Genomic DNA, 26,441 nt, shown 5'->3' on the forward strand with positions numbered 1-26,441 from the left:
GCTCCTCTTTCCTTTTATGGGTCCCCTGAGAGGACAGAGCTGGTTCTGGGGACAGAAAGTGAGGGAGCCAACAGTAAGATGGCGTAAGGAGACAAAAGCAGTGGATCCCTGTCTTGGCCAACACATCTCACTGTTACTGAGAGGAGGCACACGCCTTTTTCAAACCAACGAGTGCTCCTGTGAACAACTGGCTGCAATCTCAATTTTATGCTGACCAAGCATCCGAAACAGAGAAATTTCACTCAGTTACTTTCTTTTTTTTTTAGCACAGAATATGTATCTTTAAAAATTCTCCCAGAAAAGCTATTCCTGAAACAGTGGAGGGATGTTGCCTTGGGAAGCTGGGGACGTAGACGCCTGACGTGAGAAGGAAATTTTTTGCTTCCGTCAAGCTCCTCTGTCCTCAAAGAACAAGCAGTGAGCATACACAAATACTCCTAGATGCAGAAACCAGGCAAGGGCGGGGACTCCGCCTGCCCTGGATGGGATCAGCGCAAAAAAAAAAAAAGCCACCTCAGGGGCCTCGGGCCTGAGCCCAGGAATGCTACAATGTAAACATACAACATATACCGCGATGGTCAGGAGGCTGGGGTTGATGAGCTAAATATCTGGAAAGAATTGGAGCTTTGGCCGGGGGAAGGGCGGAGAGGAGACCAGCCAGCAAAACAAAAAGCTATTATCCATTTTAACCCCCAAACTTGCACTTCCCATTCCAGTCAAATCCCCAAATTCCTATCCGTGGGTGAGTGACCATTCTCTGATGAGCCCTGAAATCCAACTAAATCAGAGGAGGTGGAGATGGAAAAAGATGACTTCACAGCCAGCTCTTCCCCGACTGTGTTTCCTCCAGTCCGTGTAACAAGGCCCTCAGAAGAGAATGCTTCTTTTGCCTGCATAAAGAGTTTGGTCTGCCCTTTCAGCCCCTAATCTCCCTTTATGACCAATCCGGACTCCACCCGAATGGGTATCCTGGTGAGGACTGTCTTCTGGGAGGGTTGCAGGGCAGAAAGAGGTGCTGAGTCGCGATCATGCCATTTATCTGTTCACAGCTCCCGCATGAAATTTCCTGAGGTGGCACAAAGGCCTGCTTAGAGACTGAAGAGGCTGTCTTGCAGCACATAGGTAAACTGCGTGTAAACTGACCAAATACTTAGGTTTCCCTTGACATGTTTTTTAACTTTCATATGATGATGAACACTTAAAAGGACACAATTAGTAAGTGTCCTGACCAATGACTCTAATTCTGAGGGCCTAGGAAGGGAAGTGTGAGTCTAATCCCGGCTTTACGAATGGTCCGCTGGGTGACTTTGGACAAGACTCTCAGCCCCATTTTACAGATGTGGAAACTGAGGCACAGAGAGGTTAAGACACGTGGCTTAGTGGAAAGAGCACGGGTTTGGGAGTCAGAGGATGTGGGTTCTAATCCCTGCTCCACCACTTGTCTGTTGGGTGAGCCTGGGCAAGCCCATTAACTTCCCTATGCCTCAGTTACCTCACCTGTAAAACGGGGATTAAACTGTGAGACCCACATGCTTAGAACAGCACTTGGCACATAGTAAGCACGTAACACATACCATAATTATTAACTCTTAAATTGTGAGCCCCGTTGGGACAGGGACTGCGTCCAATCGGATTATCCTGAATTGATGGAAGTGCTTGGCACATAGCAAACACTTAACAGCGTAACTTATAATTTAAGAGTCAAATTCAAAAACTGTTGACTTCTAGCTATAAAGGATAATATGTTTACTCACTATACTATAGTATAGAAATATATTATACACATAAATATGTATAGGAAGTTATGTTTCATGCTTAAAGACAACAACCTTGGTGGAACAATTCATCTCCAGGTACGTGGCTGAAAAGGCCAATATGGGACCCACAGTTCTGACGGCAATGTGGTCCTGCGATGATTGTGGTTTGCAGCACCCGGGTGCTGTATTCGCCTTTGCCTATCTTTCAATCTTTAACAAAGCTTTTGCTCAAAATGAGTCATCCTCTCTGGATTGCAGTATGCCTTGTTGGGGGGAGGGAAGGGAGATGAGGGACAAGGAAAAGAGGGAGGGAGGGGAAGAGGGCGGGAGGAGAGGGAGAAGAGGGAAGGAGGAAGAAGAAGGAGGGAAGGAGGAGAAGAGGGAGGGAGGAAGGAAGGAAGAAGAGAGAGGGAGGGAGGAAGGGAGGGGGAGGAGGAAACCCTTCTAGAAGATTCAGGGTAATATCTAATGGAGGAATTTTACCAGTGGCAATGTCGACCCGACACTAGATCACAACGGGTTAGAATGCCCTCAAGGACGAGCAGATGGCAGCAGTCAAGCTGTGGTACGGGGTGCTGGAGAGACCATCACCTGACACACTCCCAGCTCAAGCTCACACTGACTCCCTGACCGCCGCATCAAGAAGTGGCCTCCAAAACACCAAGACAGCTAAACGGTGAGCTCCTGGAAACACAGACAGCTGCAGCCCGGACACAAGGGGAAACTCAAGCCCGATCTCGAACGTCCAAAATGAAAGGTCAATTCTCTGTGATGGTGTCTACCGGGCAGCCATCCAGACGTTGGATGGGACCAAGCTAGTCGCCAAGGCAATGACTTCGAGTCAGGGAGTCCACTTGTAGAAAAAATGATTCCTGGACCAACACGAGAACTCCGACTGTGCCCAACCTGATCATCTTGTAACTGCTCAGTACGTTGCTCAGTACGGCAAGCGCTTAAAAAATACCATTTTTTCTTAATGGTATTTGTTACGTACTTAATATGTGCCAGGGATTGTACCAAGCACTGGGGTTAATACAAGCTAATCACAGGTTGGACACAGTCCATACCCCACGTGGGACTCACAGTCTTAATCCCCATTGTACAGATGAGGGAACTGAGGCACTTAGGAGTGAAGGGACTTGCCCAAAGTCACACAGCAGACAAAGGGTGAAGCTGGGATAAGAACCCAGGTGCTTCTGACCCCCAGGCCCATGCTCTACCCACTAGACCACGCTGCTTCTCAATCAGTGGTAGTTCAGTGTTTGTTGCATGGTAAGAACTCTGCAAATTTCTCCTTTATTATTATTATCACCATGCACATCCTCAATGTGTTCAGAAATTTGCAGGCCTTCAGATCATTTTCTAGCACTATTTTATGGGTAAGTTCTTCAAGCAGGGTTTGTAACTGAGTCTTTGTTTGGGAGAGCTGGAACCCCATAAATGTTTGGAAACTGAAATTTTCACCCAAAAACGTGGGTCTTAAACCTTTTCCTGTCACATGGTGAATCCCGACACTGCCACAGAGCTTGGGCTAACAGATGAATCAAAGAAAAGGCACCGCAAGTGAAATGTAAAGAGACTCTTTACTTCCTCTCTGACAAAGCCGAGGAAAATCTACAAGAACCAAATGTCTTTTTCTTTTTTAAATGACCACAGCTAGCAGGACGTTGGATCATCAATTTTTCACAGGGTTTAAAGTTTTTTGTTTCGTTAAACCTGGCAATAACATCTTAGAGAAAAATTCGATCACACTCATCACGATTAACACATGTATGACTATGGGTTACACCTCAGCTTGAGGATTTCTGGTGTTAAAAGTTTCTTTCAGAGGGTGTTTGGGACATACAAATAGGGCAAACTGCAGGTGAAGGTATTTGAAAAGGCCCAACTTAGACACAGAAATCCCAGAAGAGGGCTGGTAAGTCTGTTATAAAACTCAAAAGCACAAACAGTGAATTTGAGTTGGGGGGACGAGGGCGAGGAAAAAAATGGAAAAGTAATTTATATTACTACCACCCCCACAGTTCCTGCGTTGATGGAACAATCGGAAAATTCTACTGTGGAGACAGCCCCGCTGGAGAAAGTGCTCAGTACATGGGTGTGTCCTCTGCTATTGTTTCCTCCTGGCACGATCTGAGAGGCAACATATGAACCCGGCACATATCCCAGTCTGAGTTACTTGAACTCTGCCATCGAGTTTCTCCAAGCACTTCTGCGGGACTCAGAAACGCCCAAAACACATATGAATCACGGAAAAATTGGGGCCCGCTGTCTCCTCTCCCAGTGTTTGCGTTTCATTTGTGCCTGGCAGAGGCAACACTTACTCGTAACAAGTCGTCTATCCTTCCCTCCTTCTTCTCCAGGTCAGAATTTTTGCTGTTTTCTAATGCAGATATTTTTTCTATTGTGAGGTCAGACTGCAGAGAAAGAAGACAAAGAGACGGTGACTCTCTCAAAACGTACGCCTTTTTACCCACAATTATGTTATATGGAATGAGTACTAACTAATCTCTGTGGAAAGTCTGAGCAGCCTGGACTGTGGTGACGGAGGAAATTCGATTTCTTTTACCCTCCAGCCGTAAACTGGGCAACTTGAATCACGCAAAATACCCTCATGTCTGACTCAAAGTCCAGCGTTGTTTTTCGGTTTTGTTTTGTTTTCATTCAAATCCTGGACTCCGGATCTTCCCGTCCCCATCTCCCCAACCCCAGCCCACCACCTCAATTTAATAAACCAGGAATAATCCTCCAGGAAAACACATGAGAAGCAAGCAGTGCGGTCGAGTGAACAGAACACAGGACTGAGAGCTGGGAGACCTGGGTTCTGATCCCGGCTCGGAGTGCCTTGGTTTCCTCATCTGTAAAATGGGGATTCGATCACTATTATGATGTTGTTAAGCATCACAGAGAAGCAGCATGGCTCAGTGGAAAGAGCCTGGGCTTGGGAGTCAGAGGTCATGGGTTCTAATCCCATCAATCCCATCTAATCAAATTGTACATTCCAAGCGCCTAGTACAGTGCTCTGCACACAGTAAGTGCTCAATTAATACTACTGAATGAATGAATGAATAATCGCGGCTCTGCCGCTTGCCAGCTGTGTGACTTTGGGCAAGTCACTTCACTTCTCTGTGCCTCGGTGATCTCATCTGTAAAATGGGGATTAAAACTGTGAGCCCCACACGGGACAACCTGATCACCTTGTATCCCCCCTCCCAGCGATTAGAACAGTGCTTGGCACATAGCAAGCACTTAACAAATGCCATCATTATTATTAAGCACTTACTGTGTGTCAAGCGTTGGGGTAGATACAAGTCAGTCAGGTTGGATTAACTAAGTAGGAGGGAGAACAGGCACCGACTCCCCACTTTACAGATGAAGACAATTCAGTACCTGCCCTCCCTCCCCTTTAGACTGTGAACCACTTATGGGACAGGGACTGGGTCTAGTCTGACTATACGCGATCCTCTCTAGTGCTCGGTGCATTCTTTGGCACATAGCAGGAGCGTAACAAATACCAGAGTTATCATCACTGGTGAACAACAAGGGAGAGCCCCGTTCTCTAGGAACGGACGACAGCTTAAATGGAACCGGAGCCCCGGAGAGCAACACCACAGACTTTCAAGTTCAAATCTGCCATCTAGTGGGAACAAACCACCAAACAGAAAAGGGGAGAATTGGCCGGCCAAATGCTGAGCAGCCAACCACCCAGTTGCCAATTAATAGCGCCTGCAATTTTATCTTTTCCTCGGGGGGCAGATATGGCTCCTCAGATCTGATTTCCAAAGTCCTCTGACTTCACCAGGCAGGTCACTCTACAAGGCAGCAGAGGAAAGACGTGAAACGAGGGGAAAAGGCTTCCAAAGCATGCCCCAAAAATAGCCTACCCGTCGGCCCATCGGATGCTGAGAGAGAGACACACTAACACACACTTTCCCAACAGGGAGGCTTCAATTTTCATAATGCACCCCAAATCCAAGAAGGGGGGGGGGGGGGCGGGTTCAGGAGCGGGTGCTAATTTTTTGAGGAACGGAAAGCTTCCTCGTCCGCGGAGGGAACCCGACCAAGGGACAAGAGGGTGTGAGTGGCACCGGGAACACGACCGGCATGGTCATCGATTCCTGAAGTATCAAGACCGAGGCTCGTACAGCTGGTGGGTCCTGCCCATCAGGTGAATCCATCATCATCCAGCACTTTGTGGTGTCATAACATTTTAAGTCTATTAGGTAGAAACCAGATAAACTAAACCTCTCCAGCGCTCCAACCCTAAATTCTCCAACCCTAAATTCTTGGTTGGAGTTTACACACTCCCTCACGGCCCGCTCTGTGATCTGGCCTCAATTTTTCCGGAAATGCTAAGGGCTTTTAATCTTCCTCCTTAAAAGCACACAAGTGGGAAGTCAAACAGCCTTTAGAAGAAACAAGAGGCTTTGGGAGTTGGAGGGGGAAGGGGAAGAGGGACAGACAGATCACACACATCCCGAGCACGTCGCCCATTCCCCCAGCGGCCCTGATCCCGTTCCGCCGCCCCGGGATACCTGTGTCTGTCTGTGCTGGACGGAGATCTGTTTCTGGGAGCTGCAGGAATGCTCTGTGTTGCCGGACCCCGTAGAAGAGGGACTGCCTTGCTGTGCCTGCAATGGAGTTACAAGAGGAGTCACGACAACGTTCCTTCCCCTCTTTGCTCAGCCTTCCCTTCCTTGCTCAGCGGCGGGACTGTTTAAACTTAACTGAATCCTTCCCACCTCACTACTAGCGTGACAAGCTTGAAAACTTTCTGCACGGTGTCCTGGGGTGCCAGAGGTGCCTTTCATCCTCAGAAGGGCCCAACTGTTTACAGGGATATGCCCTGGGCTGAGGTTCCCCAGAGCCATGATATTAGCCACCGAAACACCGTCCACCACCACGAAGCTCACAAGAAAGCCAGCTCTGTTCCAACAGCAAACTTCCAAAGCCATATCCCTCGCTGGGGATGAGCCAAAGCTATCTTAGGATTTCCAAAATATATTTAGCCCAGGTCCCTCTCTAAAGCCTAAAGAACACCACGAACCTCCGACGCTGCCATTAAAAATTACCTTCCAGGACTCCCGCACGCAGTGGGTGGAACATGGGCCTGTTAAAAGCTTTTTATGAAAATTCTGGGACCAGTGGGGCCTAGGTGAGGGTGGAAAAGTTGGGAAGTTTGTAAGCCGCAGTTGAGCGCTGAAAAAGGAAGCGCCGAATCAGGCCACGGAGAGGTCGGAGCGGACACGTGCGCATTATCATGATGGGATTGCCACACCAGTGCAAGGCCACTGTCCCCGAACACTCGCTGAAGCTGCAGTGCCATCCCCATGGGGGCAACTAAGTCTTGCGTGAACTCTTGCGTTTAGGCCACCACGCTTATTCCTCAGCTCAGGCCAGAGTGGGTCCCAGGCACCACCATTTAGGCCTAGACAGGGCTCTACAAGCAGCGTGGCCTTGGGGACAGAGCACAGGCATGGGAGCCGGAGGGCGGGAGTCCTCATCTCAGCTGTCATTTGCTGCTGTGTGACCCTGGGCAAGTCACTTCACTTTTCTATGCCTCAGGTTTCTCACCTGTAAAAGTGGGGATTCAATATCTGTTCTCCCTTCCGCCTAGACTGTGAGGTCATTCATTTATTCATTCTTTCAGTCGCATTTATTGAGCACTTACTGTGTGCAGAGCACGGTACTTGGTGCTTTGAAAGGACAATTCGGCAATAGAGAGAGACAAACCCTGCCCATACTGGGCTTACAGTCTGAGGGGGGGGACAGACATCGAAACAAGTAAACAGGCATCAATAAGAATAAATAGAATTAAACACACACACACACACACATATACATGTGTATATGTATGTGTATATATATGTATATGTGTGTGTGTGTGTGTGTGTATATATATATATATGTTCTGTGGGGCCAGGAATGGGGGGGAAGAGCAAAGGGAGACAGTTGAGATGACGTGTAAGGGAGGGGGGAGCTGAGGAAAAGGGCTTAATCTGGGAAGGCCTCATGGAGGAGGTGTCATCAGTAGGGTTTTGAAGGCGGGGAATGAGTGATGGGTGGATTTGAGGAGGAAGGGTGTTCCAGGCCAGAGGTAGGACGCAGGCCAGGAGTCGACGGCCCAGGCGAGAACGAGGCACAGTGAGGTTAGCACCAGAGGAGTGGAGTGCGAGCTGAGATACAGGAGAGAAGGGAGGTCACCTAAAAAGGGGCAAGGTGATGGAGGGCCCTGAAGCCAATAGTGAGGAGCTTAGGTTCATGGGGGACAGGGGACTATGTCTGACCTGATTACCTCAGTGCCTGGCACACAGTGTCTAACAAATACTATAATCATCTATGAAAGTGCAGTGAGTAGGAGGGGTAAGGTGGGGTGGGGGAGGGATGTTTGGTTGGAAGACTGACTGAAGAGATTGATCGCCTACTGTGTCCACAGAACTGCACTAAGTACTTGGGAGACTATAAAAGAATTAATGGACATGATTTTTTGCCCTCAAGGAGCTTAGAATCCAGTGGAGACAGACTAGAGAAGCAGCGTGGCTCAGTGGAAAAGAGCCCGGGCTTTGGAGTCAGAGGTCAAGGGTTCGAATCCCAGCTCTGCCACTTGTCAGCTGTGTGACTGTGGGCAAGTCACTTAACTTCTCTGTGCCTCAGTTACCTCATCTGTAAAATGGCGATTAAGACTGTGAGCCCCACGTGGGGCAACCTGATTCCCCTGTGTCTACCCCAGCGCTTAGAACAGTGCTCTGCACATAGTAAGCACTTAACAAATACCAACATTATTAAAATAAAATGCAGACAGGAGAAAGAAGAAAAAGGGGAAATGTGCATGAGTTTTCACTTTAGTAATACGGTTCGTAAGTTACGTTTGTAACTTAGGTTTTTAAATGCTACTGGAGGTTGCTGAGCACTTAAATGGCAACGGAGAGCTGTAGTGGCAGTTAGAGGATAAAAATCAAAGGAATTTATTGAGCACTATGTGCACAGCACTGTACTAACCACTTGAAAGAGCACAATACGGTGGAGTTGGCAGACGTTCCCTGCCTACATCGAACTTACAGTCTAGAGTGGGAGACAGATATTAATATAATCTATAATATATAATTTAAAGATATGCACATAAATGCTGAAAGCAGGGGAGATTAGAAATTGATCAGGGAAGACCACCTGGAGGAGGTGTGATTTCAGAAGGACTCTGAAAACAGCAGGGGGAAGGGGGAGTTAAGAACTTGATGAGGATATCGTTTATGTCCTGGGATAAGCGTATGCCTGCCGGTAAGCAGAAAAGAAACTCACAGTCGATGGGAAGAAGAGAGAGTCACCAACCAGGGAGCCTGGCGTGAGCTCGGGATCGGGGAGGCCCGGGGTGCTCGGTGCTCACCGAAACCAAAGTGAAGCAGAGACCGGCTCCCCTCTGCGCCAGCTGCTCAGTGTCCAGCCGGGGTTTCGCCAGCATCACCGACATCAGCGTGGGCAGAGCAGAGTGCTCCTCCTGGGCCTCCTTGGCCGTGCTGCCATCTAGAGCGTAAAGCGGCTGCTCTCCCCTCCGCTGGAGCACGTAGGAAAGAGAGAAAACACACACAGAAATCTTAGATGTGATGGGCGGGTGGGTCTCGATTCTGCAGGAACACGTACCAGGTCAAAAACACACCCGTGGAGGAGACGCACACTCCCGCACCGGCCTCCCACCACCTCCAAAATCCTTGCAGGGACCGAGGCGCTCTCAACTGCTATTGTTCATCCCAAAACACAATCAGCCTCCATATGATCCACCTAAGGGGGAAAGCTGGCAATCCTCATGTTGTTGAAATACTCTTTAAGGTGACGCCAGCTTTCAGGACCCTCAGGAGTACCCCACTCTCTCACTCCCTCATTCGCTCAGCGTGGCCTCCATCTGCCGGAGAGATGCTGGCCTCATCCTGCAGCTAAGGAGAGCGGAGAACATGAACCTGGTACCGGGACAAAGTTAGTCACTGAGCAGTCCTCCGCTCCGCCCCCACCATGGTTCACCCTGAAGACAACATTCGTGCCGTTTTTTTAAAACCAGAAGCCACCCTCTTATTCTCCTTCTCTGGGGACCCTCGGTTCTGCCAGAAAGGGGGTTCTCACTACCCATGTGGGGGGAAAAACAAAACACTGCAAGGTACGGCAGTGACGTCCTTCTGACTTCAATGAACCCATTTGGACTTGGTGAACCGCATCGTCGGGAGAAACTGCTCCGGGCGCCCGTGTCATGAGTGAAGGTGAGGATGACTGAGCTTATATGCCCCCACCCCTCCCACCCACCCACAAGCTTGGGGGCATGTACAGCCCTCGAGCTCTGACACCTCGAGCAGGAGACACCTTCTCCAAACTACCGAGCCAGTTTCCTGAAAAGGTCATGGCAAGCGCTAGCAACCCAGGCTCTGGCGGGGAAGGGGACAGCAAGGGTGCCCCCTGAGGGCCTGGGCCAATGCCAGTTGCTGCCTTGCAGCCATCACCACCCTTCCTTTCTATACTGGCCCTTCTCTTGGAATGGCGGAGCCCCCCATGAGGCCCAAGACTGCAGCACAGGTCTTTGGGTGGGGGGCACCGGCCCCGCGGAGTCACCCCGCTGCCTGCCCCAGATTTCCCAGCTCCTCTCTCCCAGACCCCTCTTCGTTGCTTGCTGATGCCTGGGCCAATGCTTTATCCCTGTTGTAATTAGCCCTTTCTGAAAAGGACAAACAAAAAAAAATCCTAAAGAGAATTGCCCAAAATGTCCCTGCCTCAGATAAACGCCGTTCTGCAGACACTATAAAAAGGACTTGGGGAAAATCGGAATGAGAACTCATGACTCAGGCTACAGCTCTGTTATTACCGAGACTGGAAAGCCCTGTGTAGCCCCTCCATGAATACAAACATGCCTGCAATAAGAATACTAGAGAATGTACTTCCGTCTCCGGGATAAAAGAGACAGCTAGAACCACGCTACGGAAATTGGGCCCCAGAGTTGGTCCGGCTCTCGCCACGGGGACTGATGTGCAGTGGAAACTGCTGCGGAGTAAACGGTGCTTATGGTTCTCCGTTACACTTCACTGCTATTTAATGAATGTCAACTGCGGGCAGAGCGCTGGACTGGGTTCCTGGGAGTGAACCAGTCGCGGGTCAGCACGGAAACCCAGAGATGGTACCAGGGTACCTCAGGCTCTCCTGAACTCCAAGCTGATATCGCCCCACAACAGACTCAGATCGACGACTCTTAGGCTGTAAACTCATTGCGGGCGGGGAACGTGTCAATCAACTCTGTTGGACTAGACTCTCCCAAGCACTTAGTATGGGGCTCTGCCCACAGTACACGCTCAAAATATACCATCAATTGATCAACAGGTGTCTCTCCTACTTGTAAAAGCCGAGAAATAAGATTTCACCATGCCAGATTCCGAAGAAGAGATCCATCCAGTACTGGAACCTCTAAAACGTAGTGATTCTATACCTGTTTGTTACGAGCTTCGATAATTAGGAAATGCAAAGACAGACTCGGGAAGAGGGACGGGACTCAAAGACCATCTGTGCTTAACCAGCGCCACAAAAAAAAAAAAAAAAAAAAGAACGATTCGGAGCCGCAAATATCTCCAAGGCACCGGGCTAAACACAAGAACGATGACGCTCAAGTTTAAACATACTGGAATTTTCCACGTCCCAAAAGTCACAGTTCTTTTGATTGCTGCATTTACTCCCCAGAATGGGTGGGTTTTGTATTCCTTTCCTAGAAGCTGGGAACACAGCAGCAGAGATAACAAGCCCTTAGCCAATGAGTGCAGAGCTCTCTACTCCCGAGAGGCCTGCAAATCCCAAGTAAAGGGTCGATCAATTACCTATGCAGCGAACCCCCATTTGCTCCTTAAACATGAAAATGGTCTCTGAGAGCTGAATGGTCTGCTTGGTCTAGCTAAACTGGGTTCAGCTGCCAGAGAACAGCTTCAACACCCCCCCCCACACACACACCCCACCCCCCTGCATCATTTAGGCTGGGCAGACCAGCAGCTGGTTTCCCCCCAAACTGACCGTTCCCACCACTTCTCAAGATGGGGGAGAGAATCTCTCACCTGCCCCTCGCAGGCCAGGAACAAGGAGTCGATGTCCCAGCTCCAAGATAAACTACTTTAGAAAGGGATGGTTGAAACGTCAACGGGCCGCCTCAGTCGGGCCTGGAGGGATCCCACCCGGATCACTCGGCCAAATAATCCATGCTGTGACAGCCCTAAACTGTTCCACTTAACCTCATTTCCTGGTCGCCACCTCCAAGCCACAGAAAGAGATGAAAACTCTATGCACCAATGCAGAACTTGACCTTATGACCTGTGACCTTTTGTCTTAACTACTGTGTCTCTCCCCGCCACCCTCGAACCACGAGAGGGGTCAGCTCTCTCCAGGTGAACACTTACCGGTAAGGGGTTGGACAAGGAATGTTGCGGTGAGGACCTAGCAACAGGTGGAACGCTTCGGCCAGGGCTGGTTCCCGGCCCACTGCCCCCGGCAAACTGGACAGTGGACAGAAAGAGAGAGGAATGAGATCTGGTGGCACAATGACACGCCCAGCAAAAAAACCAGAAACTGACCGGCAAGGAGGCTCCCAATGACCACAACTTGTGCCCCTAAAGGGCTTTCCCAGTGAGCCAATAGGGACATTCACCAACCCCTTAAGCTGCCTGATATTCACTCTTCCCCCAGCTCCAAGCAAAAAAACCTGACACTGTCAAGGAGGCTCCCAATGACCACAACTTGTGCCCCTAAAGGGCTTTCCCAGTGAGCCAATGGGGACATTCACCAACCCCTTAAGCTGCCTGATATTCACTCTTCCCCCAGTTCCATGGCATTTAAATACCCATCCATCATATTTATTGAGCGCTGTGTGCAGAACACTGAACTAAGCGCTTGGGAGAGTACAGTATAACAGAGTTGGTAAGCTTACCTTCTAGAGGGGGAGACAGACAATGATATAAATAAATAATGGCTATGTATATAAGTGCTGCAGGGCTGAAAGAGGGATGAATAAAGCGTGCAAATCCATGTGCAAGGGTGACGCAGAAGGGAGTGGGAGAAGAGGAAATGAAGACTCAGTCAGGGAAGGCCTCTTGGAGGAGCTGTGCCTTCAATAAGGCTTTGATCAGGGGGAGGGGAGGAGTGATCATCTGTCGGATACAAAGAGGAAGGACGACCCAGGCCAGAGGCAGGATGTGGGCAGGACGTCAACGGTGAGATAGATGAGAACGAGGTACAGCGATTAGGCTGGCACTAGAGGAGCGAAGCATGCGGGCTGGGCTGTAGCAGGAGGGCAGTGAGGTAAGATAGGAGGGGGCAAGGTGATTGAGTGCTTTAAAGCCACTGGTAAGGAGTTTCTATTTGATGCGGAGGTGGATGGGCAACCACTGGAGGTTCTGGAGAAGTCGGGGGACATGAACTGAATGATTTTTCTTGTACTACTCTGGCCCTTAACGTCTAGTATAAATGATGAATGCCATGATTACAATTAACGTGGCATTGTGGCCACATATGCCGCTGACTGGCGAGGCCTGGCCAATGGAGATGCACCTCTAGGAAGGTGTTTCTTTGTGATGGACAATAAGTAACCTGGGCAGGCCCATGTCCAGTGTACCGTCAGCACATTCCACAGTAGCAAACGGCATCCCAGAGCCCGGGTTACTTCATCAGAGCCTCAAACACAGAAGCCCGTAGAGAATCTGACAGTTTAACAGAAGTGGTGTTGGGGCTGGGGAGGTTAGGCTTTGGGGGAGTAGTTGTTTTCTAAAAGCTTAAAACAAAACATTCAGAAAAATTTAGGAGATATAGCATTTCCACAAGCAGTTCTGCATCAACTTACCTCAAAGTAATCGCTAATTTTATGTCCCCTAGAAGTGCCTTTCCCTAAAGTTGAAAACAAAATAAAAGGCAAAGGAGGTTAAACATGGTTCCAGTCAGGCTATTCATGTTCCCTCATAAATTTGGACAAAAATGCTGCTGTCATCCCAAGAGTTCATATTTCTCCACTACTACTTGGAAGCCTTTAATGGGTGCCAGTTTGCTCAAATGCTGCTGCCCAAAGCGACGGACCAGTAACCACTACCCTGGGTCCAGCTACACGGGGCTCGGGAGAGACAGACCTGTTGGTGAGAATGATTGAGGTTCTCACAGCTTCTCTAACTCTTTCAGATCAAATCTTTTTCTAACAACATCACTCCCCTTCCTGCTGATGGGCACTAGAGAGGAGGGCCAGAGTTTTAAATTTAAATTTAGCGGATACAGACCAGCTGCCTCTGTACTCCACTAGCCATCATCTCGATTCCTCTGGTTCAAATTCACCGTGATCTAGCTGCAGGTTTTAAACCCCCACGATAGATACACTTAAATCTGACCTCTGTTTTTCAGATTACAAAGGCGTGGGCAACTGGCCACTCAACTCATTTTCATCGATAAAGGCATTTGCCTTTCTAGCCATTTTTCAAGAGATTTTCCATTCAAGTGGGCGCCACTGTTCAGCTAAATAAGGTTTAGGCCCTCGAGAGCTGAAACTGGGAAGGGACTGCCAAGTTGGAGGCCAATTATCAGCAGCCTCACAGGAAAAAAAAAAAAAAGAACTAGCCAGTGAGCGCGAAGAACACTCCTTCCTTTCCTCAGGACACTCAACCCGCGAGAGATGAAAACCCTCCGGTGAGATGACGGCTTCCTCGCAAGAGGGCAAACAGGCGCTCCCGAGGGCCACGTGGGCTCCGTCGGGGTACAGCAAATGGCCAGGACGTCACAAGCAGTCCGTCGTTCATTCGGAAGGAACAGTGGCCTGCTGGGATGGGACTCCCTGGACACAAGCCAATTATCGATCGTCAGGAAATCCGGCGAGTAGCGGGAGGAGAAGGAGTTACCTTGACTCGACTCGTACGGCTCCGCTTTCCTTTTCCGGTTCCGCTGATCATTCTGCTTTTTCTCCGGGGTCTGTTGAATGCCAAACAGGTCGCAATCACCGCGGTGACTTCACAGTTTAAGGGGTGGGGGAAGGGCAAGGAAAAACACCAAAGGCTTAAGGAGCTACAGCTCCCCAGAGGCCAAGCCAAGTCCCAAACAAAATGTCGTTTCTACGCTTAGAAGCTCCTCAGTAAGGGAATCTCTTACCGCCCACTCCTAGAGAGTCCTGGTGCAGTGAGTCCTTGCCTGCCATTTGAAACATTGAGATGGAAGGGGAGGCGTGTTTACCTAGAGAGAAATCCGATCTCTGGCCTGTGATTGTTCATCTTGTCTCAGGCAGCAAATCTGTTTACACTGGGGGGCGCCTGTCTCTGTGTCAAAAAGACGCTCAGCACACCAAGGTCACCTTGGTCAGAGCATGGACACTGTGGGACCCTTAAAATCTGCATATCCCCCGAGGGCTGCCCCTTTCTTCCATTCTACCTCAAACAAAAAAACGAATCCATCTTATTCTCCTCTTCTAAATACCAGCTCATTCTACAGGTTTAAGGGCGTGGGGGTGGGGGTGAAGCAAATATCCCACTCCAGAGACATTCCTAGCCGAATACTTCTAAATCGTTTAGCCACAACCGTACCAACAAAGATTAAGGAGGCCATCGGGCTGACGCTTTAAAAGGCGGCTTCCTCCCCTCTGCTAAGAGAAGAAGCCATTTATTCAGAGCAGCTTACCTCTAGTTCCTTATCACTCAGGGACCCCACACTGCATAAACTCTGGTTTGAAGACTCGCTATTGAGTGGCCCCTAGAAAGAAACAAAAAGCCATCAAAGGAAAATGCAATTTAAAGGGGAGATTCCAGGTCAAGAAGCCCAGATTTTCAACACGAGTGACGCTACAAAATAGTTTTGAGGTGCCGAGAATAATTAGCTACAGTCGGTGACCCTGACACTTTTCCCCACTACATCCTCTTTAGGTTCCCGTTAAAGTTCACGGTTCACCTTTCCATTTTTATACAGGATGATACAGAGTGTTTCCCAATGAAAATGCTTTGGAATATAAGAGCATTATCCTAGAACAAATGACCCGCATTCAGATGATCCCAGGGGCCTCTCTCCAGCTGCCCCACCTGCCCCCAGGCTGGATGCTGCAAACCAGCCACCAGATCCCAGAAGGGAGTCCCATCTGTACCCAACACATGATAGAATGGGCTTCCCGCCTTTGCTGCCCGGATGGGATCGGCAGTGGCCGGAAACCACACCACAACGGGGCCCCACGGGAAGGGAACTATTCATTCATTCAATAGTATTTATTGAGCGCTTACTATGTGCAGAGCACTGTACTAAGCGCTTGGAATGGACAAATCGGCAACAGATAGAGACAGTCCCTGCCCTTTGACGGGCTTACGGTCTAATCGGGGGAGACGGACAGACGAGAACAATAGCAATAAATAGAATCGAGGGGATGAACATCTCATTAAAACAATAGCAAATAAATAGAATCAAGGCGATGTACATCTCATTAACAAAATAAATAGGGTAATGAAAATATATACAGTTGAGCGGACGAGTATAGTGCTGAGGGGATGGGAACGGAGAGGGGGAGGAGCAGAGGGAAAGGGGGAAAAGAAGCGTTTAGTTGCGGAGAGGTGAAGGCCCAGCGGGAGGTGGCTAACCCTACGCCTGCCTCGGAGCTCCTTCATTCATTCATTCATTCATTCAATCGTATTTATTGAACAATTATTGTGTGCAGAGCACTGTACTGAGCACTTGGGAGAGTACAATATAACAACACACTGACAATTTCCCTGCACACAACGAGCTGCAGATCTCCAGACATATGTGGGTTGGCCATAGTTTTCTTTATCTGCATCACAGCTCCCTCCCAACCAGATTGATAACTGAAACCACAAGGGTTTTTTTGGTTAATGGTATTTGTTAAGCGCTCACTATGTGCCAGGCACTGTACTAAGTGCTTGGGTGGAGGAAAGTTGTTCAGGTTGGACACAGCCTTATCCCCCATAAGGCTCACAGTTTTAATCCCCATTTTACAGATGAGGTCACTCAGGCAGAGAAGTGACCTGCCCAAGATTACACAGCAGTCAAGTGGCAGAGCCAGAATTAGAACCCAGGTCCTTCTGACTCCTAGGCCCGTTCTCTATCCACTAGGCCACACTGCTTCTCAGAACTTGAAGTTCCGCCTCCTATCTTTTGACACAGGGATGCATGAGAGAACCTACCGGGTATGCCTTCACCACAGTCAAGGTGTGAAAACACAAGGACAGTGAACTCAGAGTGGGTGGGGTCCTGGAGAAAGGGAGGGAGGGAGGGTCTTCCCCATAAAATACGAAGGAACGCAGAGGATTCTGGAACCTCTCCCCGGGAAAAGCATGCCCCGGGAAAATCAACTAGCAGGACAGACGGTCCCGAGGAAACCGAGAACCCAATTCATACCCAATTCACCCTGAAACATTTCCCAATTTCCTTCACCTTTAAAAGGTCAGCTCAAAACAAGGGCTTCAGTCTGGGGTATTTATTTTCATCTGCTACCCATGGTTGTAGGGCACGGCAAGAACTATGGGAGGAAAGGATTGAGGACCAGGGAGAAAGGAAAGCAAGATATTTTTACACATGTTGCAGAATCCCCTTCATATACTAATTTCAAGCGATCCACTGCAATAAAAACATTCGTTCTCATGGAGATGTAAACTTTCAGGACTCAATCTGAACGATGAGTAAAAATGCCAAGAATTTCCTTTCTACAAAAATGCCGAGGTAGTTTGAATCCCACCATCAGGCAGCTTGGTGACAGCAGAAGAATATCGAGACACCACCAGGTCCAGATTGGTCATTTTACCAATTTTTACTCAGGAGTGACCTGACCTTTCATCACCCCTGCAGTAATCAGAGAACGCCTTCCCCTGTAGGGCTTGACTAAACGCACGCATCCATTTTTTACTCCAAACTTTCTAGTCATCGCCATTCCTCTTTTTGGAAAGGATGATTCAGAGGAGGGATGCTGCAGTGAACATTAAGATTGGCACTACCCCACCATGTTAATTAGCACGTATTAATTATGAATTACGCTGTGTGACCGAAAGAGTCCCCCGCGGCCACAGTGGTTACTTTTGTTCATTAGAATCCTCTATCATAGCGCCACGGCGAAGGGAGAAACAACTTCATTCTGGTCAGTGGTTTCTGGAGAGAAGCAGTTTGGCGTAGTGGGGAGAGCGTGGGCTGGGAGTCGGAAGACCAGGGTTCTAATTTGGGCTCCATCACCTGCCTGCTTCGTAACCTCGGACGAGTCCCTTCAATTCTCTGTCCCTCAGCTTCCCCATCTGCACAGTGGGGATTTAATTCCTGTTCGCTCCCTTGGCTTAGACTGTGACCCTCATGTGGATCAGGGACTGCACCTGACTGCACCTGACTTGACTATCTTCTAACTACCCTAGGGTATAGTACAGTGTCTGTCACATAAGTGCTTAACGGATACCACAATTATTTATAGTTGAGGGCAGATACCTAACTTTATGGTACTATCCCAATTGCCTAGAAGAGAGTTCTGCACACAACAGACACTCAAATGCTTTCGATGATGACAGAAAACTGGACTGATGAATTTAACATCTTAATCCTCTTTCCCACTCCTTGCTCGTTGAGATGGGGCCAAAGCCCCTGAATGAGAATTGCACCATAATTTAAACTTTAAAGTTCCCCGGTCACTTTCTGCCCAAATGAAAACCAGTATGTCACACATATCAAATTGCAATTTTATGATTAAATTTAAGTAAGCATCTAAGAAAATCCTCTTATGCAAAACCCACAAACACAAAACTACCAGATTTTTTTTAAAAGGCAAAGATTTGGAAAATGTTAGTCGTTGAAGAGGCGTTATTAAAACGTCTAATTTTTTTCATTGCAAAATTTCAAACTAAGACTCTACCGGTTCCTTCCTACCCTTGAAGTAATTTGAACTATTTGGACTACCGATTCCCACGGCCTTAATTCTCCAAATAAGCTACGCCACTGCACACAGGGTACCTGTGGACAAAAGGAGTCAGGGGTTCTTCTAATAATCCAATTTCAAATCAAATAGGGTGGAAACCAATCTAGACTGCAAACTCCTCCTCTAGACTATAAACTCTTGACGACAGAGACCGACCCTGTCGTCTTGTATTCTTCGAAGTACTTATACTAAAGGGCTCTGTACAAAAGGCTGGATAAATACTACTGATTGAATGTTTTGTTTTTTAATCTTTTCTGGGTCAGGGTGTTTTTTTTTAATTTCAGTTTACAAGGAGAGAAAATGTTCTGGCCAGGTGATAACCCCCGGGACACAGCGGTGAATACTGCCTAAATTCCAGCCTGAGCCTCAGCTCCAGTCGCAGGAGGGTGGCCTGGACGGACTCCGCAATCCTCCCTGCAAGGGATGACCAAAGGTTAATCTGTCCCCCACGTCCAAGCTTCAACGTCAACATCTGTTGACTTTCTAAAGCCTTCGTTTCCTTCAAGCTGCCGGCCAGGGGAACCAAAGTGGAGCTGCTTGGGGAGGAGGGGAAGCCCTAGAACAACCGAGAGCTGTGCGGACGGGGTTCCGGTACCCAGTTCGACCGGCCAGTGCTCCCGCTCCTCGGCTGATCAATCGGTGGTACTGAGCACTTCCGGTGTGCAGAGCACTGTACTAAGTGCTGGGAAGAGCACGACATAGCAGTCGGTAGACATTCCCTGCCTCCGACGGGTAACGCGGGCTGGTCCTTCTACTTTCTTGACACTGGCAATGCCTCCTTTTCACACAGGGACATAGAGACAACATCAAACCACTACTTCAGAATGCCCCACTGAAAGCCTAAATGAGTTTGCAAGAGCACCGAATCTCCTCCCATTACAAAACTTTCCACCTCAGGGGTCGTGTCTTCAGGACCGATCTTCGTCGTCATCGACAGTATTTAGTGAGCACCCGCTGTGTGCAAAGCGCTGTAGCAAGCCCTCTGGGAGGGTACAATAGGATTAGCAGAGCTGATCCTGCACTCAAAAAACCTAGAGCCAGTGGGGGAGGAGGATGGTGAAATGAATGACAAGTAAGAGGAAGCGGCGAGGGGAGATCTCTGCAGCAGGGCCCTTTCTCCCCACAACTCCCGATCTACCGCTTCCTCCTTGTCTTAACTGTGGAGAGCCAAACGCCATCGGAAACACAACTTCCTTTTCCCTGACTCTTCTTTGTAGGCAGGGAACGTGCCTGCTAACTCTGTTGTATTGTATTCTTCCGAATGCTTACTACGCTGCTCTGCACACAGTTAAGTGCTCAATAAAGCAGCGTGGCTCAGTGGAAAGAGCCTGGGCTTTGGAGTCAGAGGTCATGAGTTCGAATCCCGGCTCTGCCACTTGTCAGCTGTGTGACTGTGGGTAAGTCACTTCACTTCTCTGTGCCTCAGTTACCTCATTTGTAAAATGGGGATTAAGACTGTGAGCCCCACGTGGGACAACCTGATTGCCCTGTGTCTACTCCAGCGCTTAGAACAGTGCTCTGCACATAGTAAGCGCTTAACAAATACCAACATTATTAAATACCATTAATTGACTGATGTCCATGAGTCTAGAGTTCTATTTATTTATATTTATGCCTGTTTACTTGTATTGATGTCTGCCTTCCCCCCTCTAGACTGTGAGCTCGTTGTGGGCAGGGATTGCCTCTCTTTATTTGCTGTATTATATTTTCCAAGCGCTTGATACAGTGCTCTGCACACAGTAAGTGCTCAATAAATATGACCGAATGAATGAGTCTGACCCCAAGGGGGTTCAGAAGGTGCTTGATAAATATGATCCAAAGAGGAGAATCGTGAGTGTCCAGATCCTTGGGTCCTGCTGCTTTTCCCACCATGGGGAGCCAAGTCCCATCTTCGGCTAAAACTCCCATTCGCCAACTAAACACAGTTTGCTACACCGCTTTCCTCTGTCAACTGCTTGCCTTCTGGTCGTCCCTTTCCTTCCTCCGCTTCCCTAGGTAGTCAGAATGTAGTCTACAGTCACCTTTCCTCCTCTTTGCTTTTCCCTGATCACAATTATGGCACTGACGAAACACTTGCTACACGATAAGGGTAAACAGAAGGTTATGAGATCGGACACAGTCCCTTCCCTACCCGGGACTCTCAATCTAGCCCATCCCCATTAACCAGGATGAGGAAACAATGCCCAGAGAGGTTAAGCGATCGGCCGGAGGTCACGGAACAGGCCAGCGGGAGAGCCGGGACTAGGACGCGGATCTCCTGGCTCCCGGCCCCGTGCTCTTGCCACAAAAAATCACTCAATGCTTCTTCGTGCCTTCAAGAGCCCCACCCTGCGCATCGACCAAGCTAACCTCCTCTCCTTCAAATCCCTCCCTAATTGACACAGCAGCCTGGAATGCGGTACCAGAGTCGCTGCCGAGAAGTCCTGCCATCAACCAGAGCCAGGTGGCTCGGTGGGCCCCGACGACAACTGCCTGTCTGAAGGGGCAGAGGAGTGCATCCCACCAAATCCACGGAGCCCAAAATACAAGCACTGGGCCTAAAGCCGTGCAGTTCCAGCAGCCTAGACCTTTCGCTTTCAATCAGTTGTATTTACTGAATGGTTCCTGTGTGCAGAGCACTGTACTAAGCGCTTGGGAGAGTACAATATAACAATAAAACAGACCCATTCCCTGCCCACAACGATCTTACAGTCCAGAGGGGGAGACAGACTAACAGAAATAAATGACTGATATCTACATGAGTGCTATGGGGCTGGGAGGGGGGATGAATAAAGGGAGCAAGTCAGGGTGACGCAGAAGTGAGTGGAAGAAGTTGGCCACAGAAGTCGGCCAACTGACTATACTCCACCAGGCAGAGCCTTGCATGGCCTGGGTCCCGTCCGCAGAACTTCGGCTGACAAGTCAGTCAATTCTCACTGGTATTTATTGGGTGTTTAATATGTGCGCAGCCCCATATTAAGCGCTTGGGGACTACAATACAACAGAGTTGGCCTCCCTGTTCACAATAAGCTTTCAGTCTAGAGGGGGAGACAGACCTTAGAATAAAAAATAAGTGCTGCAGGACAGAGGGCGGAGTAAATATCTAGTGCGTAAACGGGACGGATCCATGTGCAAGGGCGGCGCAGGAGGGAAGTTGGGTGGACAGGGAGATTAACCCACACTGTGTGTGCCTCCTCCCACTGCCTGGGCTAGGCGCCTGGGGTTGGGGTGGAGGGGTATGGGGGGGAAGGCTGAGATGGAAACATGTATTTGAATATTCTTTTCTTCAGTTTTATCTCCCAGTACGTAGAGATAAAGCCAGAACAAAGAAGAACATTTTTATCTGGCTTACCTTACCCCTCTTAGCCCTAGTAGCAGGGGCTGAGGTGGCAGGTGGTGCAGCAGCAGCAATCCTCGGGAATCATCACCTCCTAACCTGCCTTCTCTCCCACAGACTCAGACCCAGCTAAATGGTCCTTCCTGCCCTGAGCCCTCCTCCAACTAACCCAGGTCACCGAGCCCCTCTGGGGCTCCCCATTCCCCTTCCCCGTCCTCGCAGCTCCACTCGACCCCCAGGCGACCCTGTCCCGCCCTCGACCCGGCATCTCCACCAAGCCCCTTCCCAGTCAGCATCTGCCGCTCTTGGGGCTGGAGAGTGAGGCGCTGGGTCCCCTGTGCCACGTTGAGTCCAGCTCACTTAACTCTGCCCCCTCTTCCCACAGTATTTCTCCTCCCTCCTCCCCCACCGGTTGCTTCAGCCTTTTATGATCCTCCTGAAGGCCCCACTGCCCCCATCCCCCGCTCGGAAAGCCTGGCCAACTTCTTCACTGACGAAATCAAAGCCATCAGGCGTGACGCCCCCCCCATTCCCAACACACAAACACATATACACACAGTCTCCCCAGCTTCTTCCCATCCCCATCTCCACACTCATAAGAAGGTCTCTGACCCGCTTTCATCAAAATCTATCCCCTCCACTTGCGCCTCCGACTCCATGCCTTCATACCTATCTTCAACATTCGTGCTCAGCCTGCTTCCCTCCCTGACCGTCATCTTCAACCATTCACTCTCTGATGTACCTTTCCCCTTCTGCCTTCAAAACTTGGCTAAGTCTCCCCAGCCGGGAAAAAAGATTCCACTGTGCCATCTCTCCCCATCTCCCCCCTCTCAGTCCTGTCTAAAATCCCCAATCGAGTTGTATAAACTCGCTGCCTCTGTCACCTTTCCTCCAACTCCCTTCTTGACCCTAAGAGCAATCTGGTTTCTGCCGCCTTTGTTCCGCTGAAACCGCTCTGTGCAAGGTCAGCAGTGACTTCCCTCCCTCTTCTCAAGTCTACGGGGCTCCATCCTAATCCTCCTCAACCTCTCAGCTGCCTTGGACCCTGTGGATCCCGCCCCTTCTCCTGGAAACACCAGCTCACCTTGGCTTCGCTGACGCTGCCCTCTCCTGCCTCTCCTTTCACCTCCCGGTAGATTCTTCTTGGTCTCTTTCACCGCAGGGCTCTTCCTTTCCCTCCCACCTCCTAATAATGGATGTGTGCCTGGGGCCTCTTCTCTTCTCACTTTACAGATTCCTCTGGGAAGCTCATGTGCTCCCATGGCTTGGAATACCAAGCAGGAAGGCCTAGTGGGAAGATCACTGGCCTGGGAGGCAGAGGACCTGGGTCTTAATCCCAGCTTCCCCGCCAGGTGACCCTGGGTAAAACCTTACCTTCTCAGTGCCTCGGTTACCTTATCTGTAAAATGGGGATGAAATACCCATTCTCCCTCCTTCATTTGGGGGAAAGACTGTGACCAACTTGCTTCTATTGTATCAACACCAATGGATAGTATGGTTCTTGGCTCTTAAATAGCACAATTAGTATTATTACCACCTCAGTCCAGATCTACCTCACTAACCCTGACCCCCCTCTTCCTCGGCAATCTCACGCTTCCTGGTCTCCAGGCCATCTCTACATTGATGATCCACTGGCACCTCAAGTAGCGTGACCTAGCGGAAAGAGCACGTACCTCGGGAGTCAGGGCCTGGATTTTAATCCCAGTTCTTCCACTTGTCTGTGTGAGCCTGGGCAAGTCACAACTTTTCTGTGCCTCGGTTACCTCATCTGTAAAATGAGCATTAAAACTGTACTACCCCAGCACTTAAAGTGCCTGACATGAAGTAGGCGCTTAAATACCACAGTTATTATATTATTATTACAATGCTCTCCACACAAGTGCTCAATAAATACAACTGATTGGGTGTGAGTAGCTTTTACTGGCAGAGTGCTTGGGAGAATAAGATATAACAGCACTAGCAGACATTCCCTTGCCCACACTGAGTTTACAATCAAGAGGGAACTTACAGTCTCACCATCCCTCTCAAACTAAACTTAGTCACAGTGCTTCGTTCTAGCCTCTTCCCCTGGCAAACTGCTTGGCTGGAACTCTCCGTTCCAAATTCAGAACACCACAGCTCACCCCAATTTTTTTTTAATGGTATTTAAGTGCTTACTCTTTGTCCAACGTGGTTCTGGACAAAGGTAGATACAAGTTAATCAGGTTGGACTCAGTTTCTGTCTCACATGGAGCTCCCGGTCTAAGTAGGCGGGAACAGTCTAAGAGGGAGACTTCTAAAGCCTTTTTGAAATCACATCTCCCCTGGGAGGTCTGCCCCAATTAATTTCAAATCTCCCCTGCTTATATCGCCCTCAGTCCCTCTTTTACACTTCCATGCTACCTAAGCAACTGGGGACTCTCAACATCCTGCAAACCTCGTAAGTACCTTACAAGCCTGATGAAGAAGTGTGGCTTAGTGGATAGGGCATGGGCCAGGGACCCAGGAGGACCTGGGTTCTGATCACAGCAGCGCCACTTGTCTGCTGTATGCCCTTAGGCTAGTCCCTTCACTTCTCTGGGTCTCAGTTACCTCATTTGTAAAATGAGGATTAAGGCTCCGAGCCCCACATGGGACATGGACAGTGTCCAACATGATTACCTTGTACCTACCCCAGTGCTTAGAACAGTGCCCAGTACAGATTAAGTGCAGCGTGGCTTAATGGAAAAAGCACACCCTTGGGAGTCAGAGGACATGGGTTCTAATCCCAGCTCTGCCACCTGTCTGCTGTGTGACCTTGGGCAAGTCATTTAACTTCTCTGTGCCTCAGTAACCTCAGCTGTAAAAGGGGGATTAAAAGCGTGAGCCACACATGGGACAACCTCATTACTCTTGGGGAAGCAGCGTGGCTCAGAGGAAAAGAGCCTGGGCTTCGGAGTCAGAGGTCATGAGTTCGACTCCCGGCTCTGCCGCTTGTCAGCTGTGTGACTGCGGGCAAGTCACTTAACTTCTCTGTGCCTCAGTTACCTCATCTGTAAAATGGGGACTGTGAGCCCCACGTGGGACAACATGATTACCCTGTATCTACCCCAGCACTTAGAACAGTGCTCTGCACATAGTAAGCGCTTAACAAATACCAACATTATTATTATTATTACTTGGCACACAGGAAGCGCTTAACAAATACCATAATAATAGTAGTAATTATTATTAACAAATGTCATTTAAAAATTTTTTAAAAGTACTTAAGCACTAACTCATGGGCATATCCCCGTCCCTTCTTCCTCTGACCCGTACTTCATTTTAGAACCTGTCTCCTCTGCTAAAGTGTAAACCCCCTGAGGGTAGGCCTCATGTCCACTCCCTTTAATTGCCCTCTCCCACTCACTAAAGTACAGTGTTGGGGCCCCTGAGGCTGCTCACTAAATGCTACAGATTTTTTTGGGGGTGGGGCGGGGGTTATGAGAGTTGTTTTATGGTATTTGGGTTAGAAACCTTCCAGCTGAGCAGTTCTTTAACGGGGACCCAACCCTCATGGGGGTTCATCAATCAATGGGATTTATTGAGCACTTACTCTGGGCCAAGCACTGTTGTGCTTGGGAGAGAACAATACAGAATTGAGTTTGTAAACATGCTGCCTGTTCACAGCCATTTTTTAAATCTCTGGGTTCAGGTGGTTAAACGCTGAAGTTTCAGGCCCTGCTAGGAGTGGTTTGGGCTGGGGTGTGTTGGGTTGGACAGGGCTCTTCCTGCTGCCAGGGAGGTCTTGGGGTGGCTGTTATTCCCACGGATTTGAGGATTCATTCCATTTTGGTGCTTCCCAGCGGTCTCCACTGCTGCTCCCCCTACGTCTCCTGCCCATGTCCCTTGTTCACTTGGGCTTCTGCTGAAGTGACAGGAGCACAGGAGAAGCAGCTTGGCTTTAGTGGAAAGGGCACGAGCTTGGGAGTCAGAGGACGTGGGTTCTAGGTCCGGCTCTGCCACCTGTCTGCTGTGTGACCTTGGGCAAGCCGCTTAACTTCTCTGTGCCTCAGTTCCCTCATCTCTAAAATGGGGATTTAGACTGTAAACTCCCCGAGGGACAACATGATTACCTTGTATCTACTCCAGCGTTTAGAACACTGCTTGACACATAGTAAGCGCTTAACAAATACCATAATCATTATCATTATTATTATCATGGGACGTGCGGGCTTTGGGGACAGAGCTCTCAGATGGGCGGAGTACGGTGGGCACCGGCACGGGGCCAGGAGTAGACATGTCACTTTTTCCCAAGCAGCAGCTGTTATTCAGGAGGCAGTCCAGTATTTATTGAATGCTATTTATTGAAATAGTATTTATTGAACGCTCACTTTGTGCAGAGCACTTACCAAGCACTCGGGGAAGCAGCGTGGCTCAGCGGAAAAGAGCCTGGGCTTCGGAGTCAGAGGTCATGAGTTCGACCCTTGTCAGCTGTGTGACTGTGGGCAAG

At 49.3% G+C, this 26,441-nt stretch overlaps 1 protein-coding gene across 2 annotated transcripts in view; it reads right to left on the reverse strand.

The window, feature by feature from the left end:
• Positions 1-26,441, reverse strand: part of TLK2 (tousled like kinase 2) — an 82,439-nt gene that overhangs the window by 42,560 nt on the left and 13,438 nt on the right. For both annotated transcript variants that reach the window (XM_029075229.1, XM_029075230.2), the window contains exons 3-9: positions 15,405-15,476; positions 14,636-14,705; positions 13,600-13,643; positions 12,164-12,259; positions 9,139-9,306; positions 6,293-6,388; positions 4,082-4,174 (exon numbers count right to left, since the gene is read on the reverse strand). In XM_029075229.1, the coding sequence (XP_028931062.1) occupies positions 4,082-4,174; positions 6,293-6,388; positions 9,139-9,306; positions 12,164-12,259; positions 13,600-13,643; positions 14,636-14,705; positions 15,405-15,476 (639 nt within the window). The remainder of the gene's footprint in view (positions 1-4,081; positions 4,175-6,292; positions 6,389-9,138; positions 9,307-12,163; positions 12,260-13,599; positions 13,644-14,635; positions 14,706-15,404; positions 15,477-26,441) is intronic.

This window comes from Ornithorhynchus anatinus, chromosome 11 (genome assembly GCF_004115215.2).
Source record: "Ornithorhynchus anatinus isolate Pmale09 chromosome 11, mOrnAna1.pri.v4, whole genome shotgun sequence".
NCBI classification, from domain to species: domain Eukaryota; kingdom Metazoa; phylum Chordata; class Mammalia; order Monotremata; family Ornithorhynchidae; genus Ornithorhynchus; species Ornithorhynchus anatinus.